A 20,271-nucleotide genomic window follows, 5' to 3' on the forward strand; every position below is an offset into this window, starting at 1 on the left:
GTCTTAGTAGGCTTGGATATGCTAATTTGATCTTAGATGGCCAGATATGATGGTACTCTCCCACCGTTGGGGGTTATCAATCGACCTCGAATGGTGGCTTTCAGAAAGGTTAAGATGGTCATTGTACGTAGTACTTGAGATGCAGCAGGGACAACTTCAAATATGGTTCAAACAACAGAATAAGAATAAAAAATCAACAGTTAGAAACCCTAGTCAACTGATATCTACATCAGTAGGTTACCGTATCACCAAGTCTGTGTACAAGTGTAAGTTATATGATTTCAAATGAATTCATCAAGATCCTAAAGCTCAACATTTAACCCATATAATCAACAAAACAAGGTAGTATTATAAACATAACTACAAGCATAATAACAAAATGAGAGAAACGGAACTTACTTTTATCCTCAATTTGAATTGAAGAAGATAATAAGAGTATCAACCTTCATTAGTTCAGTGTTACAGATCACTGCAACAGATAAATATTATACAAAGATGTTTTATAATTAGAAGATAAGATTGTCACTGGAATATACATAGAAGTATTTACATTTTTAATTCATCGCGATTCAAAACAAGATACAATTTATAGTAGTCTAAGGGGGGAATGAGATACACATGTAGGCTCTATCCATCTTTTCATACATGTTTCTTCATGGTTAACTTGTAATCTACTCACGTTGTTTTCGCTACCTTAATGATCTCTTGTGTGCTGTACTGAATAACGTTAGGTTGTAAAGTTCATGCCAAGTTCATGTTGTGTCCATTATGCTGAGCCCGGATCTGCACCTGCCTTCCCCTGTCTTGTGCCCATTTAAGTGTTTGTTGAACCTGGATCTCTGCCATTTTATATCTTTCTTCGACCACTCTTTTCATTTCTTCAAACTGTTCTTCTCTTTCTTGGGCCTTAATCTCTGCTTGTTTTGCAATTTCTATAGCCCGTTTTTCTATTTCTTGAGCCCGTTTTACCCTTTCTTCTACACACTTTTCTCTTTCTTCAACCCGTTTTTCTCTTCCCTGAGCCCGTATCTCCGCCTGCCTTTCCATGTCTTCTGCACGTCTTACTCTTTCCTGAGCCTGTACCTCTCCCTCTTCAGCCCGTTTTTCTATTTTTTGAACCCTGATCTCAGCCTTTTTATCTCTTTCTTCAGCCCGTCTTTCAATTTCTTGAGCCCGGATCTCCACCAGCCTTTCCATGTCTTCTGCACGTCTCACTCTTTCCTTAGCCCGTACCTCTGCCTCTTCAGCCCGTTTTTCTATTTTTTGAATCCTGATCTCAGCCTTTTTATCTCTTTCTTCGGCCTTTCGTTCCATTTCATGAGCCCGGATCTCCGCCAGCCTTTCTATGTCTTCTGCACGTCTCTCTCTTTCCAGAGCCCGTATCTCTGCCTCTTCAGCCCGTTTTTCTATAATTTGAACCCGGATCTCTGCCTTTTTATCTCTTTCTCCAGCCCGTCTTTCCATTTCTTGAGCCCGGATCTCCGCCTGCCTTTCAATGTCATCTGCACGTTTCTCTTTTTCCTGAGCCCGTACCTCTGCCTCTTCAGCCTGTTTTTCTCTTTTTTGAACCCGGATCTCTGCCTTTTTATCTCTTTCTTCAGCCCGTCTTTCCATTTCTTGAGCCCGGATCTCCGCCTGCCTTTCAATGTCTTCTACACGTTTCTCTTTTTCCTTAGCTCGTACCTCTGCATCTTCTACCCGTTTTTCTCTTTCTTGAATACGGATATCTGCCTTTTTTTCCCTTTCTTCTAGACATTTTTCTGTTTCTTGAGACCGTTTTTCCCTATCTTCTAGACATTTTTCTCTTTCTTGAATCCGGATATCTGCCTTTTCTTCTCTTTCTTGAACCCGTTTATCTGTTTCTTGAACCTTAATCTCTGCTTGTCTCACTATTTCGATAGCCCGTTTTTCTGTTTCTTGAACCTTAATACCTGCTTGTCTCACTATTTCTATAGCCCGTTTTTCCCTTTCTTCTAGACATTTTTCTCTTTCTAGAATCAGGATACCTGCCTTTTTTTCTCTTTCTTGAGCCCGTCTTTCTCTTTCTTCAGCCTTTCCTTCCCTTTCTTCAACCCGTTTTTCTCTTTCCCGAACCTTAATCTCTGCTTGTCTCACTATTTCAATAGCCCGTTTATCTGTTTCTTGAACCTTAATCTCTGCTTGTCTCGCTATTTCTATAGCCTGTTTTTCTATTTCTTGAACCTGAATCTCTGCTTGTCTCACTATTTCTATAGCCCGTTTTTCCCTTTCTTCTACACATTTTTCTCTTTCTTCGGCCCTTCCTTCCCTTTCTTCTATCCGCTTTTCTCTTTCTCGAATCTTGATCTCTGCCTGCCTATCTCTTTCCTCAGCCCGTCTTTCTCTTTCCTCTGCCCGTTTTTCGCTTTCTTCAGCCCGCCTTTCTCTTTCCTCCCTGGCCCATTTGTCTTTTTCTTGTTCTTTGTGTTCAGCCTCTAAAACCTGATGTTTCATCTGCTTTGGTTTGTTGGCCAGCTTTTGGTGTACGTTCAACAACTTTTTCTGCGGAGACTGACATGGGAATGTGATCCGTCGTTTAGTCATACGATCATCAACTATGTATTTTGTTGATGATTTGTGAAATTGGAGGTCATCACACGATACCCTTGATATTACACTGTATTTGGGGGAAATTATCTCAGCACATTCATCTTTTGACACAGCTCCAAGATGATCAAGTATCATGGAAATGTAGGAACCATGGGGGATGCTATGTTGCTTTTCATCCTCATACATATTCCATGTCATCAATCATTAAGAGTGCAAAGCTATACAAGAAATCACCCGTGAATAAAGAGTGAAGAAGATAAATCTCTCGTGGCCACACTTCAAGCGCATCTAGATAACCTAGGTGATTCTCGGAGAACATAATTGTCCATAAAATTTTGGACAATGGAGTCATCTTAGAGCTTTCATACCAATTCATCTTATACTCCTTAACATTTTCATGCAGACCAAACACAGTGTTGCAGGCTTCTAACCATCTACTTCCATTTTCAACAATGGGAATTTCACTAAACCTGCCATATGGCAAATCTTTGCGTGTGTCCACTCCAAGAACATCGCGAATGACTGCAGGTGTGATACTATAACATCTTCCATCAACTATGCCCTTTAATTCATCCCCGTTTCTTGTTAGTGATGACATCCACTCAATGACAACCCGCCTATACATCTTTTCACAGTTCAGATTAAGCAATTGTTCCCACCCCATCTTTGAAAAACGTTCTCTGATTGTATAGCCTTCGAATTCTGTTGGATGCAGTGACTTGGCTCTGACAATATTGTGGAGTTTCTTTAAGAATAAGTCCTTACTATGTTCAGGAGGGTGTTGGGACAATTTTAGTCCAGGAATGAACTCAACACCCTTATTTTGGTCTCCTGTATCCCTTGGACGTTTTTCTCCAACCGCTGATTTCTTCATATCCGTAAGTAAGTCACTGTATTACAAAATCAGCATATGCATTAATTTACAAAGGGTGAAAGGAGTTCGTATGTACAGAAGATGATTTGTAGCTAACAAATATTTTAGCTTTTGACAAAACTACCGTCACACCAAAAAAAAAAAAAAAAAAAAAAAAAAAAAAAAAAAAAGCTTACTGCAAATTTATCGAAAACCTATATTTGTAACTTGCAACAAACTTTGTTAACCTAGAAATTAAGTTTACTCGCAAACACAAAGGAAAATTGGGCAAAAGTAAAAGTACTGAAAACCTAAAAAAAGAATTATGCAAATCAATTTGTAAGTTCACAACTTAACTTAAACTAACTGTAAACACAATGGTTTTTGGATCAACTTACGGCTTAGGGTTTAAGCATAACTAACAGATTAAATGGTATGAACTCATTCACAACAACAGAAAATAACATTTTAGGGCTATAATCGTGTTGCAGAAGTGTATTTTGTGACAATAAATATATTAATTGGAATTTCATGGAACATAAGAAATATTACCTGTAGACGGTTGATGCAGATGAAGATGAAGAAGAAGCCTAAAGTTAAAGCAGGGTTAAAATAAAGGGAATGCTGTGTGAGTGTGTCTGTGTGTGAATGTATGTATCGTGGCAGGTTATAGGGGAAGAGACACACACCAGTGTTAGCCGACGACGTTTAAGGGCGCTAAAACAAGCTTCCTTTGAAAGAAATGCATGGAGAAGCACCACCGCCGTCTACAGCCTCAAGGTTTAATACTTATAAAGTACTGTAACTTTTTGAATATAAACTCAAAATTTGAAATAACTAGTTTTCGAACGCGGGTGTTCGGTTTTCAATGTACTATATTTTATTGCTTTTAGATTGTAAAATTATTTCGTGGCTAACAATGATATCGTTGAAGAGCAACTAGAATCGAACTAAAATGTATAATCCTTCAAAGATTTAAATGTTATTTTAAATTAACAATATATATGCATCTCCGCGTTTCGCTATGGAATTGTCGACTTTTAAAAATTTAACGCAAAATTAACGTGTATGAAAAGTACCTCAAATATTTATTGTTTTTTAAAAAGCGTCCGTTTTACGTATAGTTAGTGACATTGTGTTCCTAAAATTATTTCGAGTTTAACGATGGTGACGGAAAAATTTAACTCGCTGCGAGCGAAAAGATATGACCCGTTGAATATTTGGGTATAGTTTATTTAAGATTTTTTATGAAAATGATAATGTGACACTTTAATCCCTGGTTGTGGGGTCGAATTTTATTAGTGAACAAAGTGGGGGGCTTTTTTTGAAAAAAAAAAGGTGTAAGGAAAAAAAGGTGAAATGACGAAATTATCCTTGATTACTATTCATCATTTTTATCTAATAGTTAATATGGTAATTAATTTAATACCGAAGTATTAAATACGGAGTAAGGTGAGTATTAATGTAAACGGAGTAATAATGGTGTGCTCGGCTTCAAAGGGGAATGAAAATCAAAATGAGAAATGAATGTAACCCATAGGTAAGGCTTTGTTCCCAAGTTGAAGATTGAAGAGAAATAAAATGAAGGGAAGGTAAATTTAAAGAAATCGTGCTCCTAAGTTTTATGTTGGAGAGAAAGGAAAGGATTTAGAAGTGTTATTTGTTCTAATTTCTCTTCCACTGATTCCTTCCAATTTGGACCGATCCACTTTTCCCCCCTTTCATTTCATTTCTTTTCCTTCAATTGAATACTCTGGAACGGAGCCTAAATGGTCCATTATCTAATTTAAGGTAATAAATATTCTCATTAAAAATTATCACGCAACCTCAATTATCATAAAACCCATTCTTTAGTCTTTCATTTCCTCAAATTGTCGTATAGTAGTTGATAAATAAATAGATATTAAAATTAAAATTGTTTTATGTTTGTTTCTTTTCATCCTTTCGTAATTCAGTCTATGGATCTTGTTTGGGCTGTATCAGTTTGATGAGTATTAGTTGATAAATTGTTTTTTTTATCAATATTCATTTGTATTGATAAATGTTAATAAAGTTAAATAAACTTTAATTTATATAATAGGGCATACGTTAACAAAAAATGATATAGTCATGTAGAAGTACTAGTAAATCATTTTATGTCACTTGTTTCATCTAAATTTAAATATTATTGCTATTACTATTACTATTATCATTATTATATAAGGATAATGATAATTATAATTATATTTTTTATTTTTGAAAAGCACTATAGTTATATTAAAACCAAAATATTACAGGAAGTATTGCTGCACATTGGGCAAGCTACACAAACACACTAGTTACATGAAACCTCACATGATATATTTATAAGTTCTATTAAAATGCTAAAATGATGATTCAACAATTACCTTTTTCACTTATATTAAAAAATCAAAAAAAAAAATGTGAAAATATGTAGGTGATGTCATAAATAGAATTATTTTTACAATTAAATTAAATCTAATTAGTAATATCATAAATAAGAATTTTCTATGCTAAAAAAATTAAAAAATAAAGAAAAAAAATTCTAAGCCCTCATGATAATGATGTCATTATATTTAGTACAAATATTAACATGTTAATTTTATAATGTTGATAAATCCAACACTAAAATTGATAGATCCACCATTTTCATGCATTACTGTATTGTACTGTACAACACAGTATTGCATAAAAATGGTGGATCTATCAATTTTGGTGTTGGATTTATCACTACCCACGCATTATGAATAACCTTCTGATAAAACACTCTCATGACTAAATGTACAATATTTGAAACATTATGTACAACTTTATGTTAAAACACTCTCAGGACCGTATGTACAATATTTGAAGGATTATGTATAACCTTATGATAAAACACTCACATGACCATATGTATATGTATAAGTTTTAAAACAAATTGTATAATCTTTTACAAATTACCTCATAAACACATGTACAAACTTTGAAGCATATTGTACAACCTTTATATAATAAGTGTATTTTTATTTTTAAAATTTTATCAAGAGGCATTTGTTAATTATTATTAAAAATATAAATACTCAAATTTTAAACAAAATTTATTATTATTTTTTATAATTATAATTATTATATTATTATTATTATTATTCAAATATGGGTGGTTTTTACGAGATTAATTATGTTACATATGTATATGTATGCAAAATAAATATCTCAATAAAAAAAAGTTGTAATGTAGGCTTTTATGACAAAGTTAAGTACATCAAGGTAGTTCATTTATAACCAAATTAAATACATCAATATATTTCTAAAAACAACGACAAGTTTCTTAGTCGTAATTCGTTGTTCTACGGGTTATTAAACTAAATGACTTTAACATTTACATTCTCTTAATACATAAAACATATTATTTAACTGTTTCATTTAAATAAACCCGTGATTTCACGGATCTATCTTAATATTTAGTTCTCGTTGGCAGCAATAAAGAAGCCTTGCATTTCGCGCAAAAACGAGATTCGTTTAATCTTTATCTATAAACTATCATTTTAAATCAATATAAATATAAATAAACATGTATATCTAGCTATATTCTTTCTCAATTCGCACACAAATACAAAAACACTGTTACTTTCTGAGTTTCTTCAGCAACATTGTAAGGAATTAGATTCCCATTTCCTCTAATTTGCAAGTAATTATAAATCTCAGTTCCTTTTGTTGTTCTCAATTGAAATAATTTAGTGAGAAAAAGAAAATTTAGTTGAGATCGAATTTGAAATTATCGAAATGAGTTTGGCTACTCAGTATGATATGTCATTTAAGATATTGTTGATTGGTGATTCAGGTGTGGGTAAAAGTAGCCTTCTGCTTAGTTTCATCTCGAATTCTACAGAGGATATTTCTCCTACTATTGGTATAACTTCATCTTTCTTATATTTATCTTGTTAACTGTTACTGTATTTACTATTTTTTTTTTTTTTTTTTATTTTTTTTTTACATTTGGATTTCAAGTATTTTTGTAACTTACCATATTTCAAATTTTATTAGATACAGTATATGTTCCAACTCAGGTTCGATTCTCAAGCAGAGAGTTTCCAACCTTTGATGGTATTGTCAACATCAATGCGATTTGGGAAGGTCTTTGAGGGTTTTCCCAACCTTCGATGGTACTTCCAACATCGTCGCGAATTGGGTTTCCTCCTAACGCGTGTGTGAGTGACAAATGAGAGCATTCATGTCGATATCGACATTAAAAAAAAATACTGTTCTAGGATAAAAATGCATATAGAGTTTATATATACAATTACATCATACGCTACAGTGTCGGTGTTAGTGTGTACATTTAATTTTTTGAAACTGATGCTGCAATTGATAGATTGAATGGGTGTTTGGAATTGTGTTTTTGAGTAATTATTTGATTAATGTGTTTGTAAAACGTAAATAATCAGGAAAAGTGTTTGAAAAAGAAAGGCTTATTCGCGTTTTGCTAGAATTTTTTTTTAAGAAAACTAGCTTGGTACATGTTTTTTTTCCCCTCAAAAGCTTGATCAATGATCCATTCTTCAAATGTTTGTATTCTAAATGAACGTGTTATGTGTCGTTAAGTAGGATTCATGGCGTATTAATGTACTTTGGTCGCCATTTAAATGGCTTAATTGCCAATATGTCAATCATTAACGAATTTCTGCTGAGAATAACAAGAGGAACTACTTAAAATTTTCCTTAATCATGTTTATAAATCAACAGCAGGGTTTCCGTTAAATTAAATCGTTGCCTTATCTGTTATTAACCAGGTGTTGACTTCAAAATCAAGCAGCTAACAGTCGGTGGAAAGAGATTAAAGCTTACGATATGGGACACTGGTAAGTATAGAATAATGCATGAATTTGTCTAAAATGATATGCTTAGGCAACAAGAACCGAAGTCATTACTTCTTGATTCAGTTTCTTGAACTATTTGATACATGTGTATATTATACATTTCCACTTGCTGCAGTTGAGTTGTTAGTTTTACATATTATACGTGACAAACATGTCAGGTTGTGTCGGTTTGGGTAATTGGTCAAAACGGTTTTGGGTTGAAATGGGTCATGGGTCAAATGGGTAAACATTTTTAACGGGTCAGGTTGGGTCGGTTTGGGTAACATGTCGAACCGGGTAATGGGTCAAATAGGTCCAACGGGTCATATACTTTTACATTTGATTTTTTACATTTATTATATTGTTTTAGTTATTATTATTTATATTTATATTTATTATTAATATTTATTTATTTAATAATATTTATTTATTATTAAGAATAAGAAAATATTAATATACATAATAATTGATATAACCATTAATGCTTTCATAAATGATTGACGGATGACACTTGTTATGCTCAACCATTTGACGCATTCACAAGACCCATCAGACCTGTCTCTATCTATTGAACTTTAGGGTTTGATACTCATTTGACCTGTTCTTTTAAATTTTGTATAATACCCAATAGGTTGGAGAAAAACTCATTGGACCTTTTTTTAAGTTTTGATTTACATTGCCATGCCTAAATTTTTTAAGACCCAATTGACCCGAAAGCTTGACCCATTTGACCCAAATTTGAGAGTATGGGCCCCAATGTTGTTTAATGCAGCGGGACAGGAAAGATTCAGGACTTTGACATGCTCTTACTACAGAGGTGCACATGGAATTATTCTCGGTAAAGCATGACTCATTTATCATACCATTATATCTCAAATATCCTCGTTTAGATGAAATTTTCACGATTACAACTTAGTATTCATTTTAATGTTTAGAAGGGTTGTAATATTCAAGGTTTAAGTACTTAATATACATTTCAAAGTAACTAGTATTAACTTATACTTGCAGCATATGATGTTACAAGGAGAGATACATTCACAAGCTTGTCAGGCATATGGGCTAAAGAAGTTGAACGTTACTCCACCAATCAGGACTGTGTCAAGATGCTCATTGGAAATAAAGTCGACAAAGTAAGTTTTGCATACTGTATGTATTATATTTTAATTTCTTACATTATAATTCATGAATGTTGTAAGAAAAAAGTGTGCTGTTTTTGATGACTCGTGATCTTTAATATTTTCTAAATGTTATTTTAGGACTCAGAAAGGTTTGTAAGCAAGGAAGAAGGCATTGCTCTTGCAGATGAACTTGGATGCTTATTTTTTGAGTGCAGTGCTACAACTCTAGAAAATGTACACCAATGTTTCGAAGAGCTTGCATCAAAGGTATACTAGATCCTGCAATTATTTCTAAGTTTTTCTTAGGACCTGTTTGAAACGTATATCCTTGTTCTTTCGAGCATGATAAATGTGTCCAGTGTAGCTTATATTTGGTTATAATCATTCACAATTTTCGTTATATGATCAGTGAATGGTAGAGGATGATAATTTGGGTGTTGGGTCAAAACAAGCTGTTAGAATTGGTAGAGACAGTTCAGGTTAGGTTGGTTGACCCGCAGCTTTTCTAGCCCACTCTGTTAAACAGTTAATCCTGCAAAAATGTTTTAGAAACTATGTTACGATATAGTTATTGAGTCGACAGCAAGCGTCGATTTATTGGCGACTTGACTGACTCTTAGAGCCTAAATTAAATTTCAGGCAGGATTTAAAAACCATGGAAATCTGATTTTACCATTTTCATGGCGTCTCAATTTTTATTTTTAATTTAATTTAATTTTTTTTTTTAAATCCCTACTTATTGGCCGGAGGTCCACTCGGAAGCAATCTCTCTATCCGGTCGAATAGAGAGAGGGATGACTTTCTCTACTTTTGAGAGTGTTTTCACTGGGTGGAGAAATGACTTGTTTTTATTCTCGGATAGGGAAATGATTGTCTACATCTCACCTTCCCCATACACCACTTATGTGGTATTGAGTTTTGTTGTTGTTGTTGTTATTACGATATAATTGAAGCTATTAATACATAACAATTTTTTAAGTTGTAAGCGATGGAAATACACTTTGAGCGACTGTCAACCCTTTTATCTCATTTTTTATGATTTGACTATTAAGCTACTACAGATAAGTCATATTTCACTTGTATAAATGGGTCAAAGTGATATAACCAGACTTGAGCTTATTGCTTGTACTTGCATTATGTATGATGCAAATTTATAAAATGTCATTGGTTTGGCCCAATTTTGTCTAGCTCCTTTAAGACCCATTCAACCACATCCGAGTTATAAAATTCTTGACATCTGTTAATGACATGTGTTAATGATATTCAAGTTCTCCATTTTTTAAGATACTCCTTTTTTTTTTTTTTTTTTTCTTTTTTTTTTTGAACTTCAAGCTTGCATTATGACATTCAAGCTTGCATTTTTTAAGATACTCCTATTTAAGGTATAGAAAACAAGATCATTATGACAGTTAACTTTTTTTTATTCTGATTATTATTATAGATTATGGAGGTTCCTAGTCTTGTTGAAGAAGGGTCTACAATAGTAAAGAAGACTATACTAATGCAAAAACCAGAGGACCAATCAATGCCTAATGACGGCTGTTGTTCATAGAAGATCCCTACAACACTAAATTTTAATCCGTACATCGTTCATGTTTTATGATGTTGTATAGTTTATCACTTCAAATCATAATTGGTGGTATACGGATATAAAATTAGTGGGATACAAATACCACTCCAAATATTTGCATCTTTTTCTTTCAAATCCACGTCGGTATTTGTGTATAGGTTCTAATGGTTTCTTCAATTTATGACCAATGGTTCCTACAATGGGTTCATATCCACAATATCGCAACTATGATAATTTGCTATAATAAAGCTTTACTTGTGCTTGATGCACGTAATTTGTCGAAAGATTCCTAATCTCTCTTTTTTTTTTAACGGCAAGATTGCATCAGTCCGGACCGAAGCCTAGTCATCATTTGCACACACACACACGTTCGGGCAGGAAACCCGAACCACGATCACAGGGATCCGAACCCTTAAACCATCCCTAATCTCCCTTTTTAGAGCACTTTGTTCTATCAACACTATATTACGTAAACAAATATGGTGTCACCATATCCAAGTCAAGTCAAAGCCAAACCACCAAAGCACTTTTGACCTAGCATTATTGAGGTAAACCACCAAAGATTCATAATCTCCCTTTCTAAAGCACCTTGTTTTAACAACACTTTGGTGTTTGTTCAGGGTTCAGTGACAATATTTTTTCTTTATTTATAAAATATTTGTTTATCATTTAAAAGGTGTTATATGAATATAAAAGGTATAGTACTCCGTATTTCTTTCTAGATTGTCTTTATTTGTCCACTTAGGATGTGTTTGGACGGAAGTAGCTGGAGCTTATAGCTGGAGCTGGAGCTTATGAGTAGGAGCTGGAGCTGGAGCTTGTTTTTGAAGCTGGTAGCTGGAGCTTATTATTTTTTATAAATGTTTGGTAAACTAGCTGGAGTTTATTTTTCAGTTCATGAGCTCTACTTTTTTCATAAGCTACTACAAGTAGCTTCTTTTTTCAGAGCTTATGATTTTCATAAGCTCTACTTTTTTTTACTACCAAACGAAGCTTATGACTTAGAGCTTATTAAAATCATAAGCTCAAGCTCCCATAAGCTTCCATAAGCTCCAATAAGCTACACGCCAAACACACCCTTACAACACATAACGCATGTAAAAAGTTTGGGTAGGTTTAGTTGCTTTTTTTTTTTTTTTTTTAGCGATAGATAGTTTTTAGTTTGGTGTTAGTTACATTTTATAGGTTCGAGCCTCTAGGCTTCCGTTTTGTATCTTTTAGTGAAAAACGTTACCTTTTGAAAAACATTTTCTTGTCCACACGGGTTTGCGTTATTTTACCAAAAAAAAAAACAACTCTGGTAATTATTTCCTGTGCAATGTGTGAGTCTATTTTACTCGTTACAAGTAAAATGTCAAAAAAGCCTTTTCATTTATATTTTTTTTGAATTTGAATATAATATAATAATAATAATTTTAATATAAAGGGTGTGTTTGGATGAAACTAGCTGGAGCTGGAGCTTATAGCTAGAGCTGGAGCTGGAGCTGGAGCTTATGTACTAGAGCTGGAGCTTATTTTTTAAGTTGATAGCTGGAGCTTATTATTTTTTATAAGTGTTTGGTAAATTAGTTGAAGCTTATTTTCTACTTCATAAGCTCTACTTTTTTTCATAAGCTACTAGAAGTAGCTTATTTTTCTAGAACTTATGAAAATCATAAGCTCTACTTTTTATGTCTACCAACAAAGCTTATTACTTAAAACTTATTAAAATCATAAGTTCAATATTAAAATCATAAGTTCAAGCTACTATGAACTCTCATAAACCAAACAAATACGGATAAAGCCAAACAAACCGTAATTGTTTGAGTAGAAAGAAGTCCGATTACACCCTGTTTTAAAATTGATTATCCAAACAACACTCAAATCAATTAATCGGTCCATCTGGGGAATGTCGTAATTGATTGGTTCGAGAATTCAGGGGACCATGTGTTAAAAATTTTAACGAATTTTATGGGGATTTCTTCAACATTTGTGGATGGAATTCGTCGATGGTTTCAACGTCACAATAATCATCATCATTCTTTTTCTTCTTCTTCTTCTTCTTCTTCTTCTTCTTCTTCTTGTAGCAGTAACCCAAATGTAATTGATTTGAGTATTGAAGATTATGAACTTTATAATCAAAATAAAACAACCCAAATTACAATTGTTGAAGATTTCGATCATTCTGCGCTTAACAACATTGCAGTTCCCTTTCGAATGGATCCTCTTAAAAGGGTCTCTCTCTTTCTTTCTTTTTTTTTTTTCATTTCTTTTGATTTGCTTGATTAAATATGTTATCTGTAGTTCTATTTGGTACGTTGTCATTTTCTATAAAGTCGAAGGAAAAGATATCTTTTTCTTCCTTTTTTGGAAAAGAACATAAATATAATTTTTTTAAAAATCATTTTTTTTCTTGTATTATGAAACTTTAAGAAAGAAAATCTATCCATTTTACTGTTTTGTTTTGATTGAATTGATCCTATTGTTTGCTACCATAGATGAATTTATATTTGTAGTTTTGCCTAAGGGTTAGTTAAGTATATTATTTGGCCTGCATTGGCTGCATTTGCATAATGAGTATCCTATTTTTATGTACTCGTAATAAAATGTATGATACCACATGTTTCTATTAGTGAATATAATAATAATATTAGTTGTTTCCCCATACCTTTACCGGGCGTGATTGGGTAATGTTGTTATTCTTGTCGTAATATTGGTTATTTGCCTTTATAGAAGTGATATTATAGGCTAAAAGTAAAATCCTTAGGTCATGTGTTTACTTGTATATATATATTTTTTTTTTCCGGCGAAAAAAGAAATATATTAAGAGAACCTTCATCGGAACGATGAAGAAGTGTTCACTTGTATATAGTCCCTGTTATATCTACTTTTTTATGAACCGCCTTTCCTAACTGCCTGCTTATCTCGGTATTTGCTATAGAAGTCGTACACACGAACAAATTAAGAAATAATATATGGCAACAACATCATGGGAAGACATTAGCTTTGATCTATAGCAATATAGTTACATGACAGTTAGATTTATGATGATGGTGATGATGATTAGATACTTTTTGATATACTGTGTAGTATGCTTGATTTGATAATATCCCGAGTTGGTTTGGATTTATGGATCATAAGTAGATCGTCATTTACTTATTTTATTTGGGAAAAAAATAAATATGTGTTAAACTAAACAAAATTCTATTGCTATATACTCCCACCGTCCCAAAAAAAACTGTCTCATTTGACTTTTCAAAGTCTTTCTCATACAACTTTGACTCTCAATGCTTTAGTTGGTATTATAAAGTACTTCATAAAAATTATATCATTGAAAAATACATTTATACACAATCTATTCATACAATTTTCATACAATATTGCTTTATATAAACAAAAATATCGAAAGTCAAAGTTGATGAAGATTGACCTCAAAAGTCAAACTGGGACAGTTTTTTTTATACTGTATTAAAATTTGGAAAACTTGCCATTGTATGCACCTTAACTCCTATGTAACTTTTAAAGCGATGATGTAGCACCGGTTGTAGTGATGTGGCGTAGTACATGGATGTTACGTTAGTAACTACTTTTGTGACCCATGTAAGAGGTCACCGGTTACATACAGTTGCAGTTACTACATTTGGTAGAACTTTTACCTTTTAGTTTGATAAGTACAATAGCAAAAAGGGTAAAGATAGATACAATGTATGTATATCCGTATCTGAATAGTTTTTTTCTGCTTTTTACTCAGCTCGAACGAGAATTCTTCACGGAGTACGGAGAGGCGAGCAGATACCAAGTTCAGGAAGTTGTCGGTAAAGGAAGTTATGGTGTTGTAGGTTCGGCTACCGATACACACACGGGAGAAAAAGTCGCAATAAAGAAAATAAATGATGTTTTTGAACATGTTTCCGATGCTACAAGAATTTTGAGAGAAATCAAACTTCTTCGATTGTTGAGGCATCCGGATATCGTTGAAATTAGACATATTATGCTTCCTCCTTCTAGAAGGGAGTTTAGAGACATTTATGTCGTTTTTGAATTAATGGAGTCTGATCTTCATCAAGTTATTAGAGCCAATGATGATCTCACACCCGAACATTATCAGTTTTTCTTGTACCAACTTCTTCGTGGGTTGAAGTATATTCACTCAGGTTGGTTATTTCTGTTATGTCAAAAGTTGAAATGTATTTTCTAGAGATGACAATATGGGTTGGCTGATGGGTTGAGTAATGGGTCTTAACGGGTTCGGGTTGAAGTGAATGATTTTTAATGCAGGTGGAAATGGGTTGTGTTGGGTTGACCTAAAACACTTTTTGTCCAATAATATCTTTTAACTAATTAATGTGTTAAGTGTGATTGTATAGAGAGTTAAATGTTTTTTGTCATATTTATGAGTGAAGCGGTTACAAAACTTGTATGAGTTAAAAATACACTTAGGATCACTTTTGTCTTGTTTGACCCATATGACCATTGCTGCCAAAAATTAAGTTGATTGATTTGGCGCAATCTAAGGCAATGCCCTTTTCTGGAAGGTGCAAGGATTTTGTAACGATTCTTGAAATTTGAATGGTTAATCAACAATTTATGAGTTATATTGACCAAATTAGAAATGAGGTGAACAGATAGTTATATATTGCACTTTTCCTGTTATTTCAAACCATATTTATGATTACGATACTATTGTTACCATATTAATATATCTATAATGTCACAATTGCAGCAAATGTATTTCATAGAGATCTAAAGCCGAAAAACATCCTAGCTAATGCCGACTGTAAACTGAAGATTTGTGACTTTGGGCTTGCTCGGGTGTCATTTAACGATGCCCCATCAGCAATATTCTGGACGGTATGTGTTTCTTATGTACTTTTTCATTAATATATTATTAATAACTGATAACCGATACTTTTAGTTACCTTACTTTTTCTCGGACTAATGCAGGATTATGTTGCAACTCGATGGTATCGTGCCCCCGAACTCTGCGGATCATTTTTCTCCAAAGTATGATCTCTATCCCGGACAAATTCCTACTGCATTTTGTGTATTAGTATCAGAGTTTTGAACTTAGACCCATCTACCTAGAATGGGTTGATTTTGGCTGTGTTTTATCTCAAACTGTTCAAATAAAAAGTACAACCAAATTCTGACTATGTCTAATGTCTCAATCGGATTGAACTTATTTAAAGTTGTCCAAAATCTGTTTTCTATGCAAAATAAATCTTTTTTTTTTTAATTGTTTTACACAATATGATTTGGAGTATATTATAGTAGTAATAGTTATAATGTTACTTAACCTTAACTAATGCCTTGACTATATGTAAACTTGTTAATGAAATTACACCAAAAAGTGACTTGTTTCAAGCTGAACCCATTTTGATTTGTTAGTTAAACTGACCGAGCTACCCATTTTGCCACCTTTAATCAATATTTAATCACCTGTCTAGTTTTTGTCCACTCTATGATGTATTTTTTATGTTCTCATGCCTCTAAGTCATACTGCTATCTATCTTAGAGACTTTTGAGCATTAAAATACTAAAGTTACCATTTTTGTTTAGCTTCTTGTTATGAATTGTTGATTAGAGATGGTAATTGCGAAGATGTTTTTATATATTGCAGTATACTCCGGCGATTGATATATGGAGCATTGGCTGCATATTTGCCGAAATGCTTACGGGAAAACCGTTGTTTCCGGGAAAAAATGTGGTACATCAATTGGATCTCATGACCGATTTGCTCGGCACTCCTCCTCCTGAAACTATCGCAAGGGTACATTAGCTCTTTCATTTTTTATTAACCCACTCAAATAAGAGTTGCAAATTTGACCCGTTTACAAATGAATAGGTTAGTGCACGATATGTTTTTCAACAAAATCCAACTACAAGTGTAGATGAATAAAAGTTGAAACCTCTAGAATCATGTTTTTTTATCGGGTTACTATTGAAATAATATAGTTTTTAGTCATATTTTACCCACTTAGTATCACATACATTTTTATAATTTTATGGTAAATGATTCTAAAGAATTAGACGTTATTTAAAATATAAAGGTCAACTCCTTTCGAAATGTTATATTGTACATATCCGTTTTGTTTTATTTAAGTCTTACATATGCTTTTTAGAGCATTGCATTCAAGTGTTGTTACTAGGCTTCCAAATTTACTGCTCAAGAACTAGTGTTTGTATTGATTTACATCAAACGAAATAAATATGATCTCGAATCATGCAGATTCGCAATGAAAAGGCCAGAAGATATCTTAATAGTATGCGGAAAAAACAGGCAATTCCTTTCACACACAAATTTCCACATGTAGATCCTTTGGCACTTAAACTACTTGAACGCCTAATCGCATTTGATCCCAATGACCGGCCATCAGCTGAAGAGGTATGCTACCAATTGCATTGCTATTCACATTTATAAACAAATTTCTGTAAATTAAAAGAAAAAAAATACTATTACATGTCTAGTCATTCTTAAAACGAAAACTATTTGGGACATTGTTTTGCACTACTTCGAACAAGTTTGACGTGTTCAACCCATTTAACATGTTTCTCTTTATTAACTCAGTCAAGATAAAAGTCAAAACGGCTTAAATTAACCCATTATAAAATGGGTTGAAAATGATACCTCTGGAGAGAAGTATTATTAAAGTTCGCTTCTTTTTTTGGTTTTGAAGATGTTCTCGTTTACTTTTGTAGTCATTAGCAGATCCTTACTTTAATGGCTTGTCGAATGTGGAACGAGAACCTTGCACTCAACCCATATCGAAACTTGAATTCGAGTTTGAGAGGAGGAAGTTGGGAAAAGATGATGTCAGAGAGTTGATCTATCGAGAGGTTTGGTTAACATTTAATACTTCTTAAAGATCAGTGCTTAAAAATGGCAACCAACTTTGGTCCAATTACTATACACACATACATATTACTTAAGGCTAGATATTCGATAATAGCTCAAGCAAATCTCTTATAAAAGCTCGATTTGTTTGCCACCATACGACCAAAGTTTTGCAATTAATCCTAAGTGTTATTATTATGCTTGTGTTAATATCTTTTTATAATGTATATGTATATGTATATGTATATAACCAGATATTGGAGTATCATCCTCAGATGCTTAAGGCTAGATATTCGATAATAGCTCAAGCAAATCTCTTATAAAAGCTCGATTTGTTTGCCACCATACGACCAAAGTTTTGCAATTAATCCTAAGTGTTATTATTATGCTTGTGTTTATATCTTTTTATAATGTATATGTATATGTATATGTATATAACCAGATATTGGAGTATCATCCTCAGATGCTTCAGGAATATTTACGTGGTGGTGAACAGACTAGCTTCTTGTACCCGAGGTCATACACTTTTGGTCCAAAAATGTTGCATCTTTTTTTTGTTAAGCTTACTAAAATAAAATTTATTGAATTAGTTTGTAACTTTATATAGTGGGGTTGATCGGTTCAAGCGGCAATTCGCACATCTTGAGGAAGGTCTTAGTAAAAGCGGAAATAGTACCACTCCCTTGTTAAGGCATCATGCTTCGCTTCCTAGGCAAGTTGCTATATATAGAAATCGCTTCCTTACCATTTGTTTTTCATCAGTCTGCAATTTCAGTCAATTTACTTTTTTAAATGGAATGGGTCATATGGGTTAAAACAAGGTGTATTTCTAAAATTATGTTATCCCTATAATTGTATAGTTTTTGTAATCATTTTGGTTATTTATATAAGATGGACCGGAAAGTGCTTTTGGGTCAACCCATTTACTTATGAAAAGGTCGGGCCATATTTGGGTTATATGATTAACGGGTCAAACGGGTAAAGCATAAACAATATAATTTAATAAAGGAAATGGGTCAAAATTTGTCCAAACCGTAATTTTATTTTGCTTAACCTTCTCTTCTTATTAGAAAACTTAATTAAATTTTTCTAAAGCATTTATTATTTTTTGGCATCGGTAGATCATTTATTTCAACGACCCTCATCATTTGCACGTAACACACACGTTCGGGCGGAAACCCGAACTCGATCGACGGTACCCGGGAACACATCCATTCGGGCAGTGTTCCGGGTAGAGGTCCGTGAACGAATTCGGTAAAACCTCCCTATAGGGTCAATAATTCAATATATACCACCATTATTGGTGTTCAATTGGTTTAAAGAAAATCATGTCATCCCCAAGGATCAATTCCATGACCTCTCCTTATATCATGACACAAAGTACATGGGGGAACCATTGGGCTATGCCCACAACTTCTTTTCTAAAGCATTTATTAGTTGATGACAAGTTACGGAGTAATATTTAAAGGATTGGCAAATGACCCGTATTCCTTTGAACCTGCGCCCCCGCCCAGATTAGTATCTTTATTTTTTTTGTGGGACTCTGATTTTATCAATGTTGTTCTAGAGAGCGAGTTCCTGCACCCAAGGAGGATGGTACGTCTCAAGATGACTCGGAAAAACCACCTCAAGATGAAGGTGCCGAAAATTCAAACGAAGCTAATAAAGGAAATAACAGCTCTCATAGCTTGTTAAAGAGTGCAAGTATCAGTGCTTCCAAATGTATAGGAAACAAAGGAACACGACCTACAGAGGTAACTACCAAGTTGATTTAGCTTTGTTCATGCATATTGTCGTCCTTACAGTTTGATATATGCATTTGAGTTTGACTTTTTAGTCAAACAAATGTTTGTCTTTCACTTAAAGTTTTCTGAACCATTTCTTTTTCTGGGAGTTAAAAAATGAAGATTTGCTCTTGTTTATGCATCATTAGCGGTTGTAGAAGTTCTATTTTACGCCTCTGCTTACTCCTGCTTGGGTCCCTTTTGATTCTTGACTTGGGTTGACTGTTCACAATCATGTATTATAAGCGTTGTTAAAATCGTTTTACTGTAGGACTTTCCTGATGATGATGATGATAAACAAGGCCAGCAGTAAGAGACAAGTTCTTTTGTTTCGAGATGCAAAGGCACAAAATGTATTTTGTTACACACTTTATAATTTATAGTGATAAAAGAATGTAAATATAATACATAATTTGCCATTTCGACATTTTTTATTCTTTTGAGGAAAGTAACTGTAAATTTCATCCTCATTTTGCATTTGCAAATATTTTGAGTATTCAGCTATGATACGAGTTTGGCCCCGGTTTTACCATTTTACCGTTAACCGAGTCGCGTTGAACTTTTCTTGCCCGAGCGATTATCAAATTTCTAATTTAAGACATTAGCCGACAGTCACCAACCAAGGAGCAAGCAAACCTCGGTTAACGATGTAAAGACCCGTCCTAGAACGAATACAATAACATATGATTACATTGCGAGGTATTTGACCTCTATATGATACATTTT

The 20,271-nt window shown here is 33.4% G+C and overlaps 3 protein-coding genes across 4 annotated transcripts; 2 read left to right on the forward strand and 1 right to left on the reverse strand.

Moving 5' to 3' along the window:
• Positions 1 to 460: 460 nt before the first annotated feature.
• Positions 461 to 4,144, reverse strand: LOC139857282 (uncharacterized). The gene is made up of 2 exons (XM_071846020.1): positions 3,974 to 4,144; positions 461 to 3,458 (listed from the first exon to the last, which is right to left on the reverse strand). The coding sequence occupies exon 2, from the start codon at positions 2,764 to 2,766 to the stop codon at positions 742 to 744; it is 2,025 nt and encodes a 674-aa protein (XP_071702121.1). The 5' UTR covers positions 2,767 to 3,458; positions 3,974 to 4,144; the 3' UTR covers positions 461 to 741.
• Positions 4,145 to 7,038: 2,894 nt separating this feature from the next.
• Positions 7,039 to 11,148, forward strand: LOC139857292 (ras-related protein RABC2a-like). Of its 2 annotated transcripts, XM_071846029.1 has the most exons (6): positions 7,039 to 7,313; positions 8,194 to 8,262; positions 9,032 to 9,097; positions 9,268 to 9,389; positions 9,516 to 9,644; positions 10,819 to 11,148. In XM_071846029.1, the coding sequence occupies exons 1-6, from the start codon at positions 7,187 to 7,189 to the stop codon at positions 10,927 to 10,929; spliced, it is 624 nt and encodes a 207-aa protein (XP_071702130.1). In that variant the 5' UTR covers positions 7,039 to 7,186; the 3' UTR covers positions 10,930 to 11,148. The 2 variants fall into 2 exon arrangements, with proteins under 2 accessions (XP_071702130.1, XP_071702138.1); XM_071846037.1 differs by lacking the exon at positions 9,032 to 9,097.
• Positions 11,149 to 12,736: 1,588 nt separating this feature from the next.
• Positions 12,737 to 19,247, forward strand: LOC139857308 (mitogen-activated protein kinase 9-like). Its single transcript, XM_071846048.1, has 9 exons — positions 12,737 to 13,161; positions 14,678 to 15,080; positions 15,650 to 15,777; positions 15,871 to 15,930; positions 16,547 to 16,696; positions 17,156 to 17,311; positions 17,626 to 17,763; positions 18,204 to 18,277; positions 18,369 to 19,247. Exons 1-9 carry the CDS (start codon positions 12,898 to 12,900, stop codon positions 18,574 to 18,576), a joined length of 1,581 nt encoding a protein of 526 aa, XP_071702149.1. The 5' UTR covers positions 12,737 to 12,897; the 3' UTR covers positions 18,577 to 19,247.
• Positions 19,248 to 20,271: the final 1,024 nt, after the last annotated feature.

The sequence above is a fragment of the Rutidosis leptorrhynchoides genome, chromosome 1 (assembly GCF_046630445.1).
Source record: "Rutidosis leptorrhynchoides isolate AG116_Rl617_1_P2 chromosome 1, CSIRO_AGI_Rlap_v1, whole genome shotgun sequence".
NCBI lineage: Eukaryota > Viridiplantae > Streptophyta > Magnoliopsida > Asterales > Asteraceae > Rutidosis > Rutidosis leptorrhynchoides.

What these genes read in the sequence shown, in the direction of transcription:
- LOC139857282 (XM_071846020.1), bottom strand. Translation starts at nt 2,766, where the DNA reads ATGACATGGAATATGTATGAGGATGAAAAGCAACATAGCATCCCCCAT.
- LOC139857292 (XM_071846029.1), top strand. Translation starts at nt 7,187, where the DNA reads ATGAGTTTGGCTACTCAGTATGATATGTCATTTAAGATATTGTTGATT. An exon ending in GGATATTTCTCCTACTATTG is followed by an intron (nt 7,314 to 8,193) that starts GTATAACTTCAT and finishes GTTATTAACCAG; the next exon opens with GTGTTGACTTCAAAATCAAG. An exon ending in TCGAAGAGCTTGCATCAAAG is followed by an intron (nt 9,645 to 10,818) that starts GTATACTAGATC and finishes TTATTATTATAG; the next exon opens with ATTATGGAGGTTCCTAGTCT.
- LOC139857308 (XM_071846048.1), top strand. Translation starts at nt 12,898, where the DNA reads ATGGGGATTTCTTCAACATTTGTGGATGGAATTCGTCGATGGTTTCAA. An exon ending in GCGGATCATTTTTCTCCAAA is followed by an intron (nt 15,931 to 16,546) that starts GTATGATCTCTA and finishes TATATATTGCAG; the next exon opens with TATACTCCGGCGATTGATAT. An exon ending in CTCCTGAAACTATCGCAAGG is followed by an intron (nt 16,697 to 17,155) that starts GTACATTAGCTC and finishes CGAATCATGCAG; the next exon opens with ATTCGCAATGAAAAGGCCAG.